This window comes from Helianthus annuus, chromosome 13 (assembly GCF_002127325.2).
Source record: "Helianthus annuus cultivar XRQ/B chromosome 13, HanXRQr2.0-SUNRISE, whole genome shotgun sequence".
Lineage (NCBI taxonomy): Eukaryota > Viridiplantae > Streptophyta > Magnoliopsida > Asterales > Asteraceae > Helianthus > Helianthus annuus.
The window spans coordinates 149,852,977-149,869,404 of NC_035445.2; the positions used below are offsets into that span (position 1 = coordinate 149,852,977).

The 16,428-nt window shown below is 38.2% G+C and overlaps 1 protein-coding gene across 1 annotated transcript; it reads right to left on the bottom strand.

The window, feature by feature from the left end:
* Window positions 1-175: 175 nt before the first annotated feature.
* Window positions 176-9,333, bottom strand: LOC110899733 (ATP-dependent Clp protease proteolytic subunit-related protein 4, chloroplastic). The gene is made up of 7 exons (XM_035981632.1): window positions 9,083-9,333; window positions 7,556-7,759; window positions 6,967-7,022; window positions 6,677-6,803; window positions 4,627-4,704; window positions 4,420-4,533; window positions 176-326 (listed from the first exon to the last, which is right to left on the bottom strand). Exons 1-7 carry the CDS (start codon window positions 9,302-9,304, stop codon window positions 267-269), a joined length of 861 nt encoding a protein of 286 aa, XP_035837525.1. The 5' UTR covers window positions 9,305-9,333; the 3' UTR covers window positions 176-266.
* Between the last annotated feature and the right edge of the window lie 7,095 nt (window positions 9,334-16,428).

The following is a 16,428-nucleotide window of genomic DNA, read 5'->3' on the forward strand; positions in this document are numbered from 1 at the left end:
AATGTAGGACATTATGATGCGCTGGTTAAACGGATCGATTTCAAGGGGGTGGGACGAGCAGGTATCGAAAATTACATGTCGATGCCTGAGACGGGGTTTCTTATTGCCCAACGATACGGTGTGATTGTTCACACCTTCGACATTCGTAGGAGCGATACAATTTTCCCTATGCTGGGCGGCCCAAACGAAGCTGAGGAACCTCACCTGGTAGTTGCGGTTGTGTTCGTCGACAAGGGGCATTTCATACATGTAGAGCTTGGAGGTTGTTATCCAATGCCTCCCCCAAACCTACTCTGGACAGCGAACAGAACAGAGCGCGCAGCAGCCTGGCATACATTATACATGGATCAGATCAACACGTACGAAATGCTTACGTATCGTGCCCCTGACCTTAATGCAACCCCATATGTTCACGATGTATCTTAAATGTGTTTAATAATAATCACGTTTGTGTTTGTGTATCTTAAATGTGTTTAATAATAACCACGTTTGTGTTTGTTCAATATACGCGTTACATCACGTTAAAAACCGAATGTCACCGACACGACCCAATCAGATTCAATACGCACTTGTACGACCCGAAATGACAATATACATCATAATACTGCAATTAATGAAAAAATACGTCATGTTCATGTACGGTAGGCGGCTGATACACATAACACTTCTCACAGGAGTACTTGTGATTTCAAACCTAAATGATACGAGATAACGGAATAAGACATCACACGTAACCGATTTGATCCGGAACTTGCCGTATAGTCCATATATATTAAAAAATGATGTATAATGGAAAAAACGGCAAATTTAGACTATTTATTGACCCGTTTGTTAATTAAATACAATTTTAAAAAATTTAAAAAAAGCCCAAAAAGCCCCGCTATGCTCATAACGCGGCGTTTTGGAAGCAAAGCGCCGCGCTATGGCCATAGCGGGGCGCTTTGGACCCTCGTTATACACTGAAGCGGGGCATCTTCCCCCCCACTTCACCCAAACAACCAAACACACACACAAGGTGCGATTCACACACACTCGAGCCATTTTCGAAGATTTTTTGAGCTTTCAACCGCATAAAGGTTCGATCTAAACCCCTTAATCTTTCCTTTATCTTTGCATTAAAAAATATTGGTTGATTGTTGTTGATTTTGAGCTAGATCCGCTGCTGTTTGGCTTCTGTTCTTCAGAATGAAGAACCAAAGCGCCGCGCCGAGGCCATAGAGGGGCGCTTTGGTTCATGTTTATTTTTTTTTTAATTTGTTTATTAAATAATTTGTTTAATTATTATTATTTGTTTAATTATTATTAGTTAATTATTATTTGTTTAATAATTATTTGTTTAATTATTATTAGTTAATTATTATTTGTTTAATAATTATTTGTTTAATTATTATTAATTGTTTAATTATTATTATTTGTTTAATTATTATTAGTTAATTATTATTTGTTTAATTATTATTATTTGTTTAATTATTATTATTTGTTTAATTATTATTAGTTAATTATTATTTGTTTTTATTTGTTTAATTATTATTATTTGTTTAATTATTATTATTTGTTTAATTATTATTAGTTAATTATTATTTGTTTAATTATTATTATTTGTTTAATTATTATTATTTGTTTAATTATTATTTGTTTAATTATTATTAGTTAATTATTATTTGTTTAATAATTATTTGTTTAATTATTATTATTTGTTTAATTATTATTTGTTTAATTATTATTAGTTAATTATTATTTGTTTAATAATTATTTGTTTAATTATTATTATTTGTTTAATTATTATTATTTGTTTAATTATTATTTGTTTAATTATTAATATTTGTTTAATTGATCAACGTGCAGGGATGGATTTATCCGATGAGGAGATTGAGCATATGAATGAGGGATTGGTGGGGGACGAGGAGGAGCCGGCATGTCCGTATCTTCAGTTTCCGGTGGGGTCACGGGCGAGGGGGAGATGCGCTAGGTTGCGCACCATACCGATTGGGGAGCACGTAGGCATAGACTGGGAGCTGCTATCTACCGTGGGGGAGATCGAGCGGGCGCGTGAGATAGTTGGGCTAGATACTCCTTGGTCGCGCCTATTTGAGTTAGCGATGGAGGACTCGTACCCGGAGCTTACGGTCGAGTTTTGCTCTACGTTTACATACGCGCCTCATCCGGCGGATTACGTGGAGGACCCTTTATTTCCGGTACACGAGGTTACATTCCGTCTGGCCGGTCAGCAGTTTGAGATGAGTGTGCGGGAGTTTGCTGTCCACACAGGTTTGTACACTGAGCCTGAGCTTGATACTGATTTATATACGCAGGCTGTTACGATGATGGACAGGCAGACGCTTATTAGTTTCTGGAGGGCCATTTCCAGGGTTCCCTTTGGGAAATCCTGGCAAAAGGCCACCACCATCATAGATCCCTTGTACCGATACCTGCACCAGGTGATTGCGTCGACTATCGTGCCGCGGGGTTCCAGCAAGGAGAAGGTCAAACTTAGTGACCTTTTCTTTCTTTACTGCCTACTACGCCGCCAGCCCTGCGATCTAGCAGCTAGCCTGGCAGAGTACTTTGCTACTGCATACCACCGGCAGCTTCGCGGGTTTCTTCACACTGGCTCGTTTATCACCGCCATTGCACGATCGCTAGGGATCGTGCCCGAGCTTGATCCGCTGCTGTCCGATCCGGTCCCGTCATCCAGGTTGGGCCGCGCGTCAGTAGCCGCTATGCAGATCACCCGTACCTTTGATGTCGGTCTGCGGTTCAGGGGTGCTGACGGGCTGATTTGGCAGCCAGAGGCGTTGCCGGAGGTCATCCCGGTTGTTATTGAGGTGAAGCCTGGGGTGTTAGCCCCTCCTGATGTTCAGCGGGACGCTCGGCGGGCTCAGCGACAGGCTCTGGGCATCCCTGAGCCTGAGGATCAGCCTGAGGGTCAGGCTCAGGCTCAGGCTCAGGCTCAGGATGATCCGGCGCAGGAGGACCGGGTCGAGGAGGTCCACGTACCACCAGTTCAGCCAGCTCCTGAGCCGCCACAGTACCCGCAGCACGTTTACGCTGACCTACCTCCGGTAGCGCGTGAGGTGGCTCGGGACTTCGACCGGCGCCTCAGACGTCAGGGCGCACTCATTGACTGGATGGTCCAGACGCTCGTTGAGCTACGAGAGCTCGCTGCGTTGCCTCCACGTCCCCTCCCACCGTCCCCACCGCACGAGGATTAGTACATTAGTTTGTTTGTTTAGTGTTTTGTTATGTATTATGTACTCAGTTGTACCTTTTTGTTGTGTATTGTATGTACAAACTGATATATATATATATATATTGCAGTTAATCTTCTATTTACATCACGTTGGTTCTGGATTGTTTACGTTTAATTCTTATGGCTTTCTGTACATTTTATTTAACGTGTTCGTTGAACTTATGTTATACACCTTCTATAAAAATAATGACGTAACGACGTAATTACAAAACAACGTTAATTTAATAAAATAACAACGTTTTAATTCAAAAAAGGCAACATTCAATCATTCAAAAACAAATTCCCATTCACAACGGCAAATCTCACATAAAAATTTTTTACTCAAAAAATCTCTACCATACTAATTCAACCAAAAATCCCTACCAAACTAACCCACATCAACCCAAATAATCCCCAACCAAGGCTGTTGTCTTTTTTGCACATCCAAAGCGCCTCGCTATGACCAAAGCGGGGCGCTTTGGCTTGGTCAACAGACAAGGACTCAGTCCTTGTCTGTTGACCAAGCCAAAGCGCCCCGCTTTGGCCATAGCGAGGCGCTTTGGATGTGCAAAAAGACAACCAGCGTGTGCGAATAGACCCAGCCTTTCTAACTGTATATAAAACATTATTGGTGGGTCAACCCCACCCGGCCTATTTTAAACTAGGGGTGCAAACGAGCCGCTCGAGCTGCTTGAGATCGGCTCGAGAAAAAGCTCGAAACGAGCCGAGCTTGAGCCAAAATAAAGCTCGTTTATTTATCAAGCCTGGCATGTGAAGCTCGTCACTGTCGTCGAGCCTTAGTGTAATATTAGTTTTTTTTAGTATTTAATAACATTTACCCCTCATTTAAAGTTGTCTAGTAAACGGCCGAGCCGAACTTATTTAAACTTGTTTACGAGCCGAGCCCGAACCTAAAAATAAGCTTGTTTAGTAAACAAGTCTGAGCTTCACTTATCGAGCTCGCAAGCCTAAATGAGTCTATTATTTATATTATTTTTATTTAATATATTAATTAACAGATAATAAATGAGCCAAGCCCGAGTCGAGCTCAAGCTTGAGAAGCTACTGAGCCGAGCTTGAGCTCTCATAAGTTAATCGAGCTCGGCCTCGGCTCGTTTGCAGTTGCACCCCTAAATATAAACAGAAACATTTTTGAGTTTTGACCCAATCATGCATTGACCCGTTGTTACCTTATCAATGATTCCGTATTCAACAGCCTCACTAGGACTAAAGTATTTTGGACGCCTTATATCTTCTTCAATCTGCTCCTCTGTCTTGCCAATGTGCTTTGAATACAGTTTTACCTTTGATCATTATTAAAAAACTACATTTAAGTAACCAATTAGTCAAATCGGTATTTTTAAACTAATGAAAAATATTGAAGTCCTCGTATATACCAATTCAGTTTTCACATTCTTTATTTCTCTTCTCATAATTTCAACATCTGTTGCTTGACCTTGAAACCTTGCAATTGGCTGCAAAACAATCAACATACATCATCACATTTATCATTAACTTTGGAAGCATAGACGCGATATCGAGCACAATGTTGTAGAAGGCGCTAGGCGCTAGTCGCGCGGTGAGGTACCGCCTAGGGATTAATCGGATTAATAGGGATTAGTCGGGATTAATCAGATTGGACTTTTTAAGTATAATTTTACAAATTTAATATATATATATATATATATATATATATATATATATATATATATATAGGGTAGGGATATGGTAAAAAGTGTCTAAAATGTAAGAAGGGTAAGAAGTCTTTTAAACCATTGGATATTTGATCTAATGGTTGAGATCAATAGGGTATAAAATGTAAATTGTGTTTTAATTAGAAGGACCTTATGTAAAAATTAAAGGGCAATAGTGACTTTTCCAACGTTTCAAAATATGGTAACCGTTTCAAAACCCCCATCAACCTTCCTAAAGATTAGCGAATTATATGGTAACCAGCGAATTATATGGTAACCGTCATCAATCTCCAAAAAATCAACGAATTTCTTCATACTTTATCATAAATAGATCTATAATCAGATTCATGGCGTGGTGTTTTAAAAAACTGGATAAATTGATTATGATTCAGGTCATGGTGTTTTATCTGGAGACATTGTTCATGTCGTGGTGTTTTATACGCTTATGATTCAAGTCATGATGTTTTATCTGGAGACATTGTTCATGGCGTGGTGTTTTATCAATAGAAAACGTTCACAGATTTTAAAACACCATGACTATGATTCAAGTCATGGTGGTTTATCTGGAGACATTGTTCATGGCGTGGTGTTTTATCAATACAAAAACATCCCCAGATTTTAAAACACCATGACTATGATTCAAGTCATGGTGTTTTATCTGTAGACATTGTTCATGGTGTGGTGTTTTAAACATCTATGATTCAAGTCATGGTGTTTTATATGGAGACATTGTATAATCAGATTCATGGCGTGGTGTTTTAAAATAACTGGATAAATTGACTATGATTCAAGTCATGGTGCTTTATCTAGAATCCAGAAAACATTGTATTGTGATTACATCCATGGTGTTTTAACATCTGGACAATCAAAATACAAAACATTCCCATATTTTAAAACACCATGACCATGATTCAAGTCACGATCAGAAATGAGGATGACGAAGATGAAAGACGATGATGGTGAATGATTTGTGGAGACGAAAGAAATTGGTGACGGTGGTCGGAGATGCATGTGTGTTCAAATCGGAGAAGATGACGTGAAGATGATGATGAAACAATCAATCCTAAAAATTTTCATGGCCAGTTTTTTTTTTCAGTTATATTGTAAATCAATTAAATGACAAAAATGTACAATTACTAATCTACCCTTTTGAATTAATTAAGAGGAGGGACACTTGTCATTCCAAGATTATTTCTTACACTTCTTACAAAAGATGGACTTTTTACAGGATCCTTTACCTATATATATATATATATATATAGATAACTTTATACTTTTTATTAATAAATTTACAAGTTTAGGAGATAACTTTATACTTTTTATTAATAAATTTAAAAGTTTAGGAACCATACGTAAACTAGTGAAAGATAGAGGGGGTTAAATGTTAAAATACCTAAACTTAAAGGTTAAAATAGGTTTATAACTAAAATTTGGGCTTTAAACCATGGGCCAGGTTTCAAAAATTGGGTTTTTTGGGTCAAAAAAAACATGGTTTTGGGTCAAAAACATGGGCCCGATTAGTCCGTTTTTTACCGATTTTGTCCGACTTTTACTGACTTTGACCAATTTTGACCATAACCGATTTTTTGACTGACTAGCTTAAATTTAGGCAGTAACCCACCGACTAGCGCCTAGGCGCCGATTAATCGGCCGCCTAGGCCGATTTCTGCAACATTGATCGAGCATGTGTACAAAAGTTACTTGCTTTATCTTTTTTATAATTCTTTTACATCTATTTTTTTAATTGGTTTACCTGTTTAATCATGATGGTTGACGAGGGCAGGGCCGAACGGTTTCCCTTTGCACCAGCAGCCAAAAGCAAGGCAGCTTCTCCCCACGCATTTCCGACACACAGTGTAAAAATCGGCGGCTTCACATATCTGCGAAAACATTCAAATGTATAAACATTTGAAGCTGTATAGAAAACTAATATATGCTAGTATATAAACAAGGCAACAATCAATTGATAATGTAATAAACGACTATCGTAATGGTATTCATGTGTGTAATATCGTACTTATGAGATGCAAAAAGACTTGCTACCTCATAACATCATAAATTGCAAAAGCCTCTGTCTCGTATCCCAACTTTTCACCACCCTGGAGAAAGTAAAAACAAATAAAACTTGTTTGCAACCCGTGCAAATATTAACAGAATTTGTTTGCAATCTGTGCATATGAACCTTGAGCGTCATTTAGCTACAACTGAGAGAGATGTACAGTGGTGAAGCTTGAGATTTCCAACCGGGGGGTCAAAACGAACATACCCAAAAATTTCTATAAAATGGGGGGTCGAAAACGTATATACCCAAAAATTTGTATAAAGGGGTGTCGAAAACGTATATACCCAAAAATTTGTATAAAATGGGGTGTCGAAAACGTATATACCCAAAAATTTCTATACAAAAACTACATACTCTCCACTACTGAGCGAAAAGTTCAGGGGGTCGGCCGCCCCCACTATCCTTCGCCCATGGAGATGTAGAAACAAAAAGAAGAGTCTAAATAAAAAAAGTACGTTTGCCGAGTGCTGAGGTCCGAGACTACATTTTATCCATTAGTAATCAAGCTATGAGTTTAGTAAAACCTTGCATTTATAAAGCATGTTGAATCAGTTAAAAAAAAGGCAATACCTTGGTTGTTCCCGTAGAGTTTATGTAAAGGTAAATTGGTTTTTTGTCATCTTCGTACTGTAGGTACAGAAATTCTGCCAGTATTAGTTCCGTGACGGATGGGACTAACGACATACCCAAATACACAATTCTGTTCTTGTACAAATAAGATGCTAAATCCGGAGGTGGTTGCTCCCAAGCACTTCCCCTCGAGAAAGGAATCACCTGTCATAAACTCATAATTAGTACACCAAATGTAGATTTTATTCCAATAATGAATAACCAACAATCAACAGTCTTTTACGTTTGTGTCAATAGCATGTGAAGCTTATTTATCGATCACTATAAAGCACTACCGGAAGAAATATGTTCTGTAGTTTATAACAACAAGAAACAAAAGAATGTTCCTATTTAAGTAATCTATTTCTAACCCTATAAAATGAAGTCACTGATGTTCTATGCATGTGATTGTTCTTCTGTATTTATGTCTACATGTAGTTCAATGATGTTATATATGTTTACTATGGTACTATTCACCCCTTTTTTGTTACCGACTCATTGGTAGCTTCTGTTTCTATACTTTTAAGTTATTTTTGTTTGTTCTGGAGCTGAGGATCTCTCTGGAAGCAGTCTCTTTGTTCCCAGGGATAGAGGTAAGGTTTTGCCTACATCCCACCCATAGTTGTCAACAGCGAGCGTAGCGGTCACTATAGTGCGCTACGTAGCGCATAAGTCTAGGCTCCCTATTAGGGTTGTAGCGATAGATAGCGATAATAGCGACATTTATTTTATTTTTTGATTTTTTTTATTATAAATAGCAATTAAATATAGCTATAAAATAGCTGGATTTTAGGTTTTTGTTAAATATACATGTAAAATAGCATACATACCACGGTATTTTGATATAATATACATATAACAATTTTTTTAATAATTTTTTTCTAAGGTATCGCTATTTATAAAATAGCCGCCCACTTTTTATCGTTATTCGCTACGTAGCATATAGGTACCTTACCAGTTACCGCTATTTGTCGCTATTAACAACTATGCCCCATACCCTACCAATAGCTCTGCTATTTGTGAGATTTACTGTGTACGACTGTTGTTGTTGCACTTATGTATATGTATTATAATCATGAACATCTTTATGATTCTAAACGCGTATACAAACCAATACGAAATATTGGTTTAAACCACCAAACTGGCTGACCGTCCCAACCCGTCCAATTCCGTTCATCATTCCCCGAAATCGTAGTTAGTAATTCGGCCCATATTTTATAACAAAACCAGTCAAACCTCACCGTGAACGCCCCTAATTTTAATACATTCAAATTCAAGAATTACCTTGTAAGCATGCAAAATATTTTTGTTTTCTGTTGCTCCTTTTGCTGTAACTGAACCAGTGATTTATAATATTTACTTTCAACTGAATTATCTAATTAAAGCAGTAATCTTTTGGCATTAAATAACATATACCCATCAAATAACGAATATAACAAACATAACGAATTGCAATTTAAATTGAGACGAAAAAAGGGGGAAAATTACCATAGTAACACCGAGGCGTTTTCCATGAGAGCTTGAAGACGGGTTGAGGGATGCGGGTCGGATCTTATGGCCGGAGAAATCGCTGGAAATACCGGTGCCGACGTACGGAGATATAAAATTGGTGGATAAAGAAGCTTTAATGGAGGAAGAAGAAGATGTGCGAGTGTTTGTTGAATTGGGTTTTGATAGGATGTGTGCGCTAGGGAACAAGTGGGACGCCATTGAAACGAGCAGAAGAAATTGTTTGGAGAAGATGAAGGGTTGGGGGAAATAGATTAGGAACAGTTTTGACCCGACCCGGTTTGACTTACCCGCCCAAGTAATTCGGGTCAAATACTTGTTTGAATCAGGGATGAGCGTTTCTTGTACCGGTGGTCCGGTACTCACTTTTCCTGTTGTTCGGTACCGATATTTACGGGTAAAACACCGGTAAATACTGGTACTAAAGTTGGAGAACTCGTTAGTGGCTAGTCGGCCGGTGAGGTGGAGACTAGCGACTACTCGGGATTATCATGATTAATCGGATCGGGTTTTTTTAGAGTAAATTGTCAAAATCGTCACTAAGGTTTGGGCATGTTTGTCATTTTCACCCAAAACAATATTTTTGTACCATATAGTCCTTCACTTTTCGGATTTTTTGCTATTTTCATCCAAACGTCTGACTTTTTTGCCAAAATCTTCCCTGAGATCTGTGATTTTTTTGCTATTTTCATCAGAATGTTATGTTTGATAGAAAAAAAAAACAAATTAGACGTTTGGATGAAAATGACAAAAAATCTCAAAAGTGAAGAACTATATTGTACAAAAAAAAAATTGTTTTGAATGAAAATGACAAATATGCCCAAACCTAGGAACGATTTTTGCAACTTACTCGATTTTTTGTATGTAAATTGAAAAATTACTGTCAGTTGACCTCCTATCGTATTGTTGGTTAGCACATGTGTAAATTTTAATCTGAAACAAATACTTGTAAATTGCACTACAGTTAGCTAATTCATATAGGGTCGTATTATTGGCACACCTTGGGGATTAAATCGACACCCTCAATACGCATCGTAGAGGTCTATACGATGCGTATTGAGGTGGGTTCAAACTTCTATGCCTGCCAAAGGCTGCCATTGTCCCCTACCAAAAAGTAATACGCATCGTATAGGCCTATACGATGCGTATTGAGGGTGTCGATTTAATTTTTTAATTTTTGCAAGGTAGCTTCCTGTCACGCGGTAGCTTTCCGTCACGCGAACGAAGAAGTAACACTTTGGACGTTTGTTGGTCTTCTAACATCTAGGAAAACATTATTTGAGAATACCCCTTAATTTATCGAAGCTGTGGAATGAGATCCTCCACTGTTGGGTTATCATCTTTCAACCCCATTTCCCCTCAATTTATCGATTATGTTTTTCAACAGGGATGTAATGCAATGATTCCTTTCAATTGAATAGACCGACACTTGCTTCATAGGACTCACTTGAATCATCTCGGATGTAATAACAATACGTTTAGCATTCGTGCCTGCTTAAATTGTAGAAAGCAAAGGGTAACGAAAATGAACATTGTATTTATCACGAAAGTACTAAACAACCGAGATAATAGCTCCGGTTTCATCAACTGCAATTGGAATTGATCTTGGAACAACATACTCTTGTTACCATCAATAATCTTGGAATTGATCTTGGAACAACATACTCTTGTTAACAACGGTTCTCCAATTCCTGATCAATAAAGGTTGCGGTTTGCAGATTCAATCTTCATTGCATCATTAAAATTAACAAGGCGGTCTCTTTGCTTCGTCCACTAGAACTATTTGTGTATGCATTCTTAGGGTTTTTATTATTTGAGTTGAAATCGGCTTTGAAACCGGACGGAATCTACGAAGAAACTGTTCGATTTCACGGTTTGTTTGAGAACCTGATTCAGATACACAGCGGTCTCTTTGCTTCGTCCACTAGAACTATTTGTGTATGCATTCTTTTGGTAGTGAACAACGCTGATGGTACTGAACAACAGCTCCGGTTTCATTTGCTTCGTCCACTAGAACTATTTGTGTATGCATTCTGTTGGTACTGTACAACAGAATCAGGTTCTCAAAACAAGGATCGTTCTAATAGATTAAAGAGAACTATTTCAGTTATTTCTGTTGATCCACAAATTACAACAAATTGTGTCTAATGCAATGATCTTCGAATGCGGTGTGTACGTTAAATACCGTTCACCGCTTGTTTAGTTGCTTCTCCTGTTAAGTTTGTGAACCAACCGAAATCCACAAATTCAAACAGTTTCTCCGTCGCTAATTTCTCCACTCACCGTGAAATCAAATAGTTTCTTTGTAGATTCCGTCCGGTTTCAAAGCCGGTTGAGGATTACGAGTGATCTAGACTCGTTCAAGGCATGCAATGTTTCCTCTCAATTGAATAGACCGACACTTGCTTCATATGACTCACTAGCAGAAGAACCCGATACGTCTTCTGTGATGATTCAGAGGTCGGTCTCGGGTGGGCATAAGATCCGTGGGCCCGATACTGTCATGAAAGTAACATCTTTTAATACTTCATTTGTCTAGAAACCATACTGTAAAGATCTCTACACAAACTCTTCTACATCTTTTAACCAATTGTCCATCACTTAAGACCTTGAAAGATTTGTTGAAATCGAATTTGTGTATCTGAATCAGGTTCTCTGCCTTAGATCGGTCATTCCTTGTGATACATGAACGTTTGATTTGAATTTTGAAAGTGAAAAATTGATGGATAATGCAACAAAGAGACCGCCTTGTTAATTTTAGAGTATTTTTATCTTTTGTTGATGGATAACGCAAACAAGTTCTCCATCGTTTGTTTTTCAGATCTCTATTCGGTCATCTTTCCAAACTGCAACACACGATAAGTTCTCCAAAAAGAATGCATGCACAAATAGTTGGAGCATGAAGAAACGAAACCCTAACAACTTATTTGTGTATGCATTCTTTTGGTAGTTAATGATATCGATTGCTATAACAGGATGGATGTGACACACACATATAGATAAGTTGTCACAGTTGTCAAGACTGTTTGTCGGGTTTCCAATGCTCACACAGGGTGATAAACAACGCTGATCCGAACACATGTGTTTCCCATAGTCACAAACGATTGCGGTTTGTATTTCGCATAGCCACCGTTTCCGTAGTAAAAACGGTTGCGGTACTATCTGTTGAAATCGAAGAAAAGAGTAAAAAAGATGAATTGAGGCGTACATTAGGAACAAGAAGTCCAACAATCCGTTCATTATCTGTTGTTGTCTAAAATACGTTACAATACGTTAAAATACGCTAAAATACGTTACAATACGTTAAAATACGCTAAAATACGTTACAATACGTAAAAATATATTAAAATACGCCAAAATACATTACAATACGTAAAAATACGTTAAAATACCCTAAAATACGTTAAAATACGCTACAATACGTTAAAATACGCAAAAATACGTTAAAATACGTTAAAATACGTTAAAATACCCTAAAATACTCTAAAATACGCTAAAATACGTAAAAATACGATAAAATACGTTAAAATTCTATTAAATACGCAACAATATGTTAGAATACGTCAAAATACGCAAAAATACGTCAAAGTACGCGACTAACGATATTTCCACACACGTATACATATAATACGGCACTATGGAGTTCAAGTGGATTTCAAACAAAATTGTACGTAATCATAGAATAAGATATCCGCACGCAACCGAACGACACCAAAACGACTTATGTTGAAGGTATACGTAATAAAACGACAAAATATGCGAAAGTTCGGCAAAAAACGAGACGTATACGCGTCGAACCGAGGGAAACACGATAACACTAAATTTGAAATAATGCCATATACGATCGTATAGGCCTATGTTGTATCGTATATCAGGTTAATACGAATCGTATAGGCTTATACGATCCGTATTAAACTTGGAATTTTCTCAAAAGTACCCCTGAATTTATCAAAAAACCAGGGGTATTTCAGTAAAATCATCGATTAATACGCATCGTATAGCCTTATACGATGCGTATTGAAATATAAATTTCTCAAAATGTTTTTTCAAATCAAGAGTTCCATCATTACAACCACTTGTTTTCAACGGAGATGTAATGCAATGATTCCTCTCAATTGAATAGACCGACACTTGCTTCATAGGACTCACTTGGATCGTCTCGGATGTAATAACAGTACGTTTAGCATCCGTGCCTGCTTGAATTGCAGAAAGCAAAGGATAACGAAGATGAACATTGTATTTAGCACAAAAGTACTGAACAACCAAGATAACAACTCCGGTTTCATTTGTTTCGTCCACTAGAACAATTTGTGTATGCTTTTTTTACTTGCTTCTCTTGTTAAGTTTCTGACCCAACCGAAATCCACAAATTCAAACAGTTTCTCCGTCGCTAATTTCTCCACTCACCGTGAAATCGAACAGTTTCTTCATAGATTCCGTCCGGTTTCAAAGCCCGGTTGAGGATTACGAGTGTTCTAGACTCGTTCAAGGCATGCAATGTTTCCTCTCAATTGAATAGACCGACACTTGCTTCATAGGACTCACTTGAATAGTCTCGGATGTCACACCCCAACCGATGGCGGAATGATCGGGGCATGGCACGGAGCGAAACAGATTGTCCAGAAGTTTCCATAACAACTATTAATACAAATTCAGTTTAAATGATACGTCCGATACCGTATCCCGAATAAATAAACAAGTTATTACAGATAACATACAAACAAATAATTCCTGTTCCGACAACTCAAATTTAATTATTACAAAACCGAATATTGTTTTAAATGCCCCTGAAGACCCAGACTGACAAGATCTACAGACAACTATGCACTAGAAGCTGGTTCTTGACAGAGAACTATTTGTTGGGGGCCTCTAGAGACTTATTCTAGCCTCGCTTTCCTAGCAAGCATACACCTTAAACACCTGTCACATACGTTAAAATAAAGTCAATACATATAATGTAAAGGTGAGCATACAAGTTTGATAATAGCATATAGAGTTCGAATAGTTTACGCATAACCAGCACGTACACAGAGGAAAACGATGCATGTTAATTATCGACACGGATCCATCGATACCAACGACTGCGGGTTGACTGTCAGAGACAGTTCGCAATACATGATTACCACCGTAATCCATGCAAGTAATTGTCCTTAACAACCCCCGTGTGAACGGGTGCTGAGTCCAAACTATAGTACTATGTTGCTAAGGCAGGTAGACAGCATTCCACGTGTAAACATAATAAACAAGCATTCATTTAGTCAAGTAATACATGCAATCGGTTAGCGTTCAAATAGTTTGAATAGTGTGTTCGATTGTGAATTTGATAGGTAACGCATGTAACGCCCAAAAGTGCTGAAAGCAAAAAGGGATCGAGTATACTCACAGTGATTGATTATGGATTGAAGGGAGCGCTGAGAGTAGGGTTAGCCTGAATAGTTCGATAGTGCAACGATGAGTAACGCGGAAATGCTAACAAGTGTAATTGGTTCGAACAGTCTGGTCGATCGAACAGTAGGTTCGATCGAACATCCCTGTCCGTTCGGTTGGTCTAACCGTTCGGATAGTCTGCTCGATCGGCCGGAAGGCTCGATCGGCTTAAACTGTTCAAGTGGATTGTTTCTTCCTTTAGGAAGGATGTGTTTGTGTATGATGGTTTGAACTTTTGAAGTTTTTGCAGCATTATTTGAAAACATTGAAGTGTTCTTACCTTTCAAGTCGATCGATCGATCGAACGGTTGTTCGATCGGTAGGCCCAACCGATCAGTTAGTCACATCAGTTGCAAGACCTCAACGAATGGTCACTCAATCGGACAGCACGTCCGATCGAACAGCATTCTAAGGCTTGACAGGCTTGAAAACGATTAAGTGTTGAAGCATAGTATCTCATGATCCGAAGAGTAATGTTTATCAATCGAGTAGCATATTCGATCGAACATCGCTTCGTCAATACCATACTTCATGAATTTGAAAGATGCGGGACCATGTGTTAGCCGATCGGCTGGTCCGGTCGATCGGCTGGCATGTCCGATCGGCTGAACTGTTCGTTCGAACAGCCTAGCCGTGCGGCCAGTAATTCTGACCTGGTCGGCCTTTCGTCTAACACTTGGCTGTTTTATTTGTTTTGATATGATTTCGAGGTATTTCGACAACGAGTTGAACCATAGAACGTGGGTCCTTACTTGCTTCACTGGTTCGAACAGGAATCACCCAAGTCCGGCCGGTGAACTGTTTGGAACGGTAGCTTAACGTTTAACCCGGAATCGGTGAACCTCGTAAATAGAATCCGAATCTTGAACCCCAAGACTATTAAAATGATTAGTTAGTTGGTTCAAGCTCCGTTTCTACTGGTTTTAAGGTGTTTAGTGTAAACGAGTTGAAAGAAAGTTGGAAAGTCCGTCTTTCAGTCTTTCACACCGTGAAATGTCTAGATCTATGGTAGATTTTAGTTTGTTTATGTGGAAATTGGTTAGATCTAAGCTATTCATGGTTGAATGAGGCCAAAACATGATGTTCTTCAAGAACACCATGATGACATCATCCAAGAACACTTAGATCTTGGTGATTTCACGGTTAGAAATCAAGATTTGAAAGATAGAAAGGTGTAGAATCGTGTAATGATTAAGAACGTACAAGATTTAGAGTGAAAACTTACCGGAGTTGAGAGAAATCTGAGAAAAGATGAAGAACAAGGACTGGTTCGGTCAGAGCTTTCCAAAAGTGGAAAAGAAGACAATGACAGCCCTATTTATAGGCTCCAAAAGAGGAAAGTGTCAACCGATCGGCCAGGATTTCTAGTCGAATGGGCTGCTCGATCGAACAACATGTTTGATCGGCTGGCCTGTTCGATCAGGATGTCCTGATCGATCAGCAACCCTTCTTGAGTGTTTCGTGACGATTTTTGATATTTCAATTTCGATAAACGATGATACAAACATGATAGAGTTTCCTAATCAAATTACTTTCAGTCCCAACTACTATATCTAACATAAGCATCCATAGTTTCATATCTCGGCTTCCGTTTCGATTGAGTTCGATTGCTTTTCGAGTTTCGAATTGATTTGATTGATCACCACAAGTAACAACTTAAAGTAAACACGCACAAGTAACACATAAGGCACACACACACACGTATAACAATACCAAAGTTCGCATAATTCGAAATTTGAGTTCGATGATTGATTTGATTAGCTTGATTACTGATTGATTAACTTTATCACATTGATACTTCCTACTATTCAAAGTTGATTAATGATTCACATTCGATTAACATTCGATTATTTAGATTAGACAACACTTACTCCACATAATACAAAAATTAAAATAGA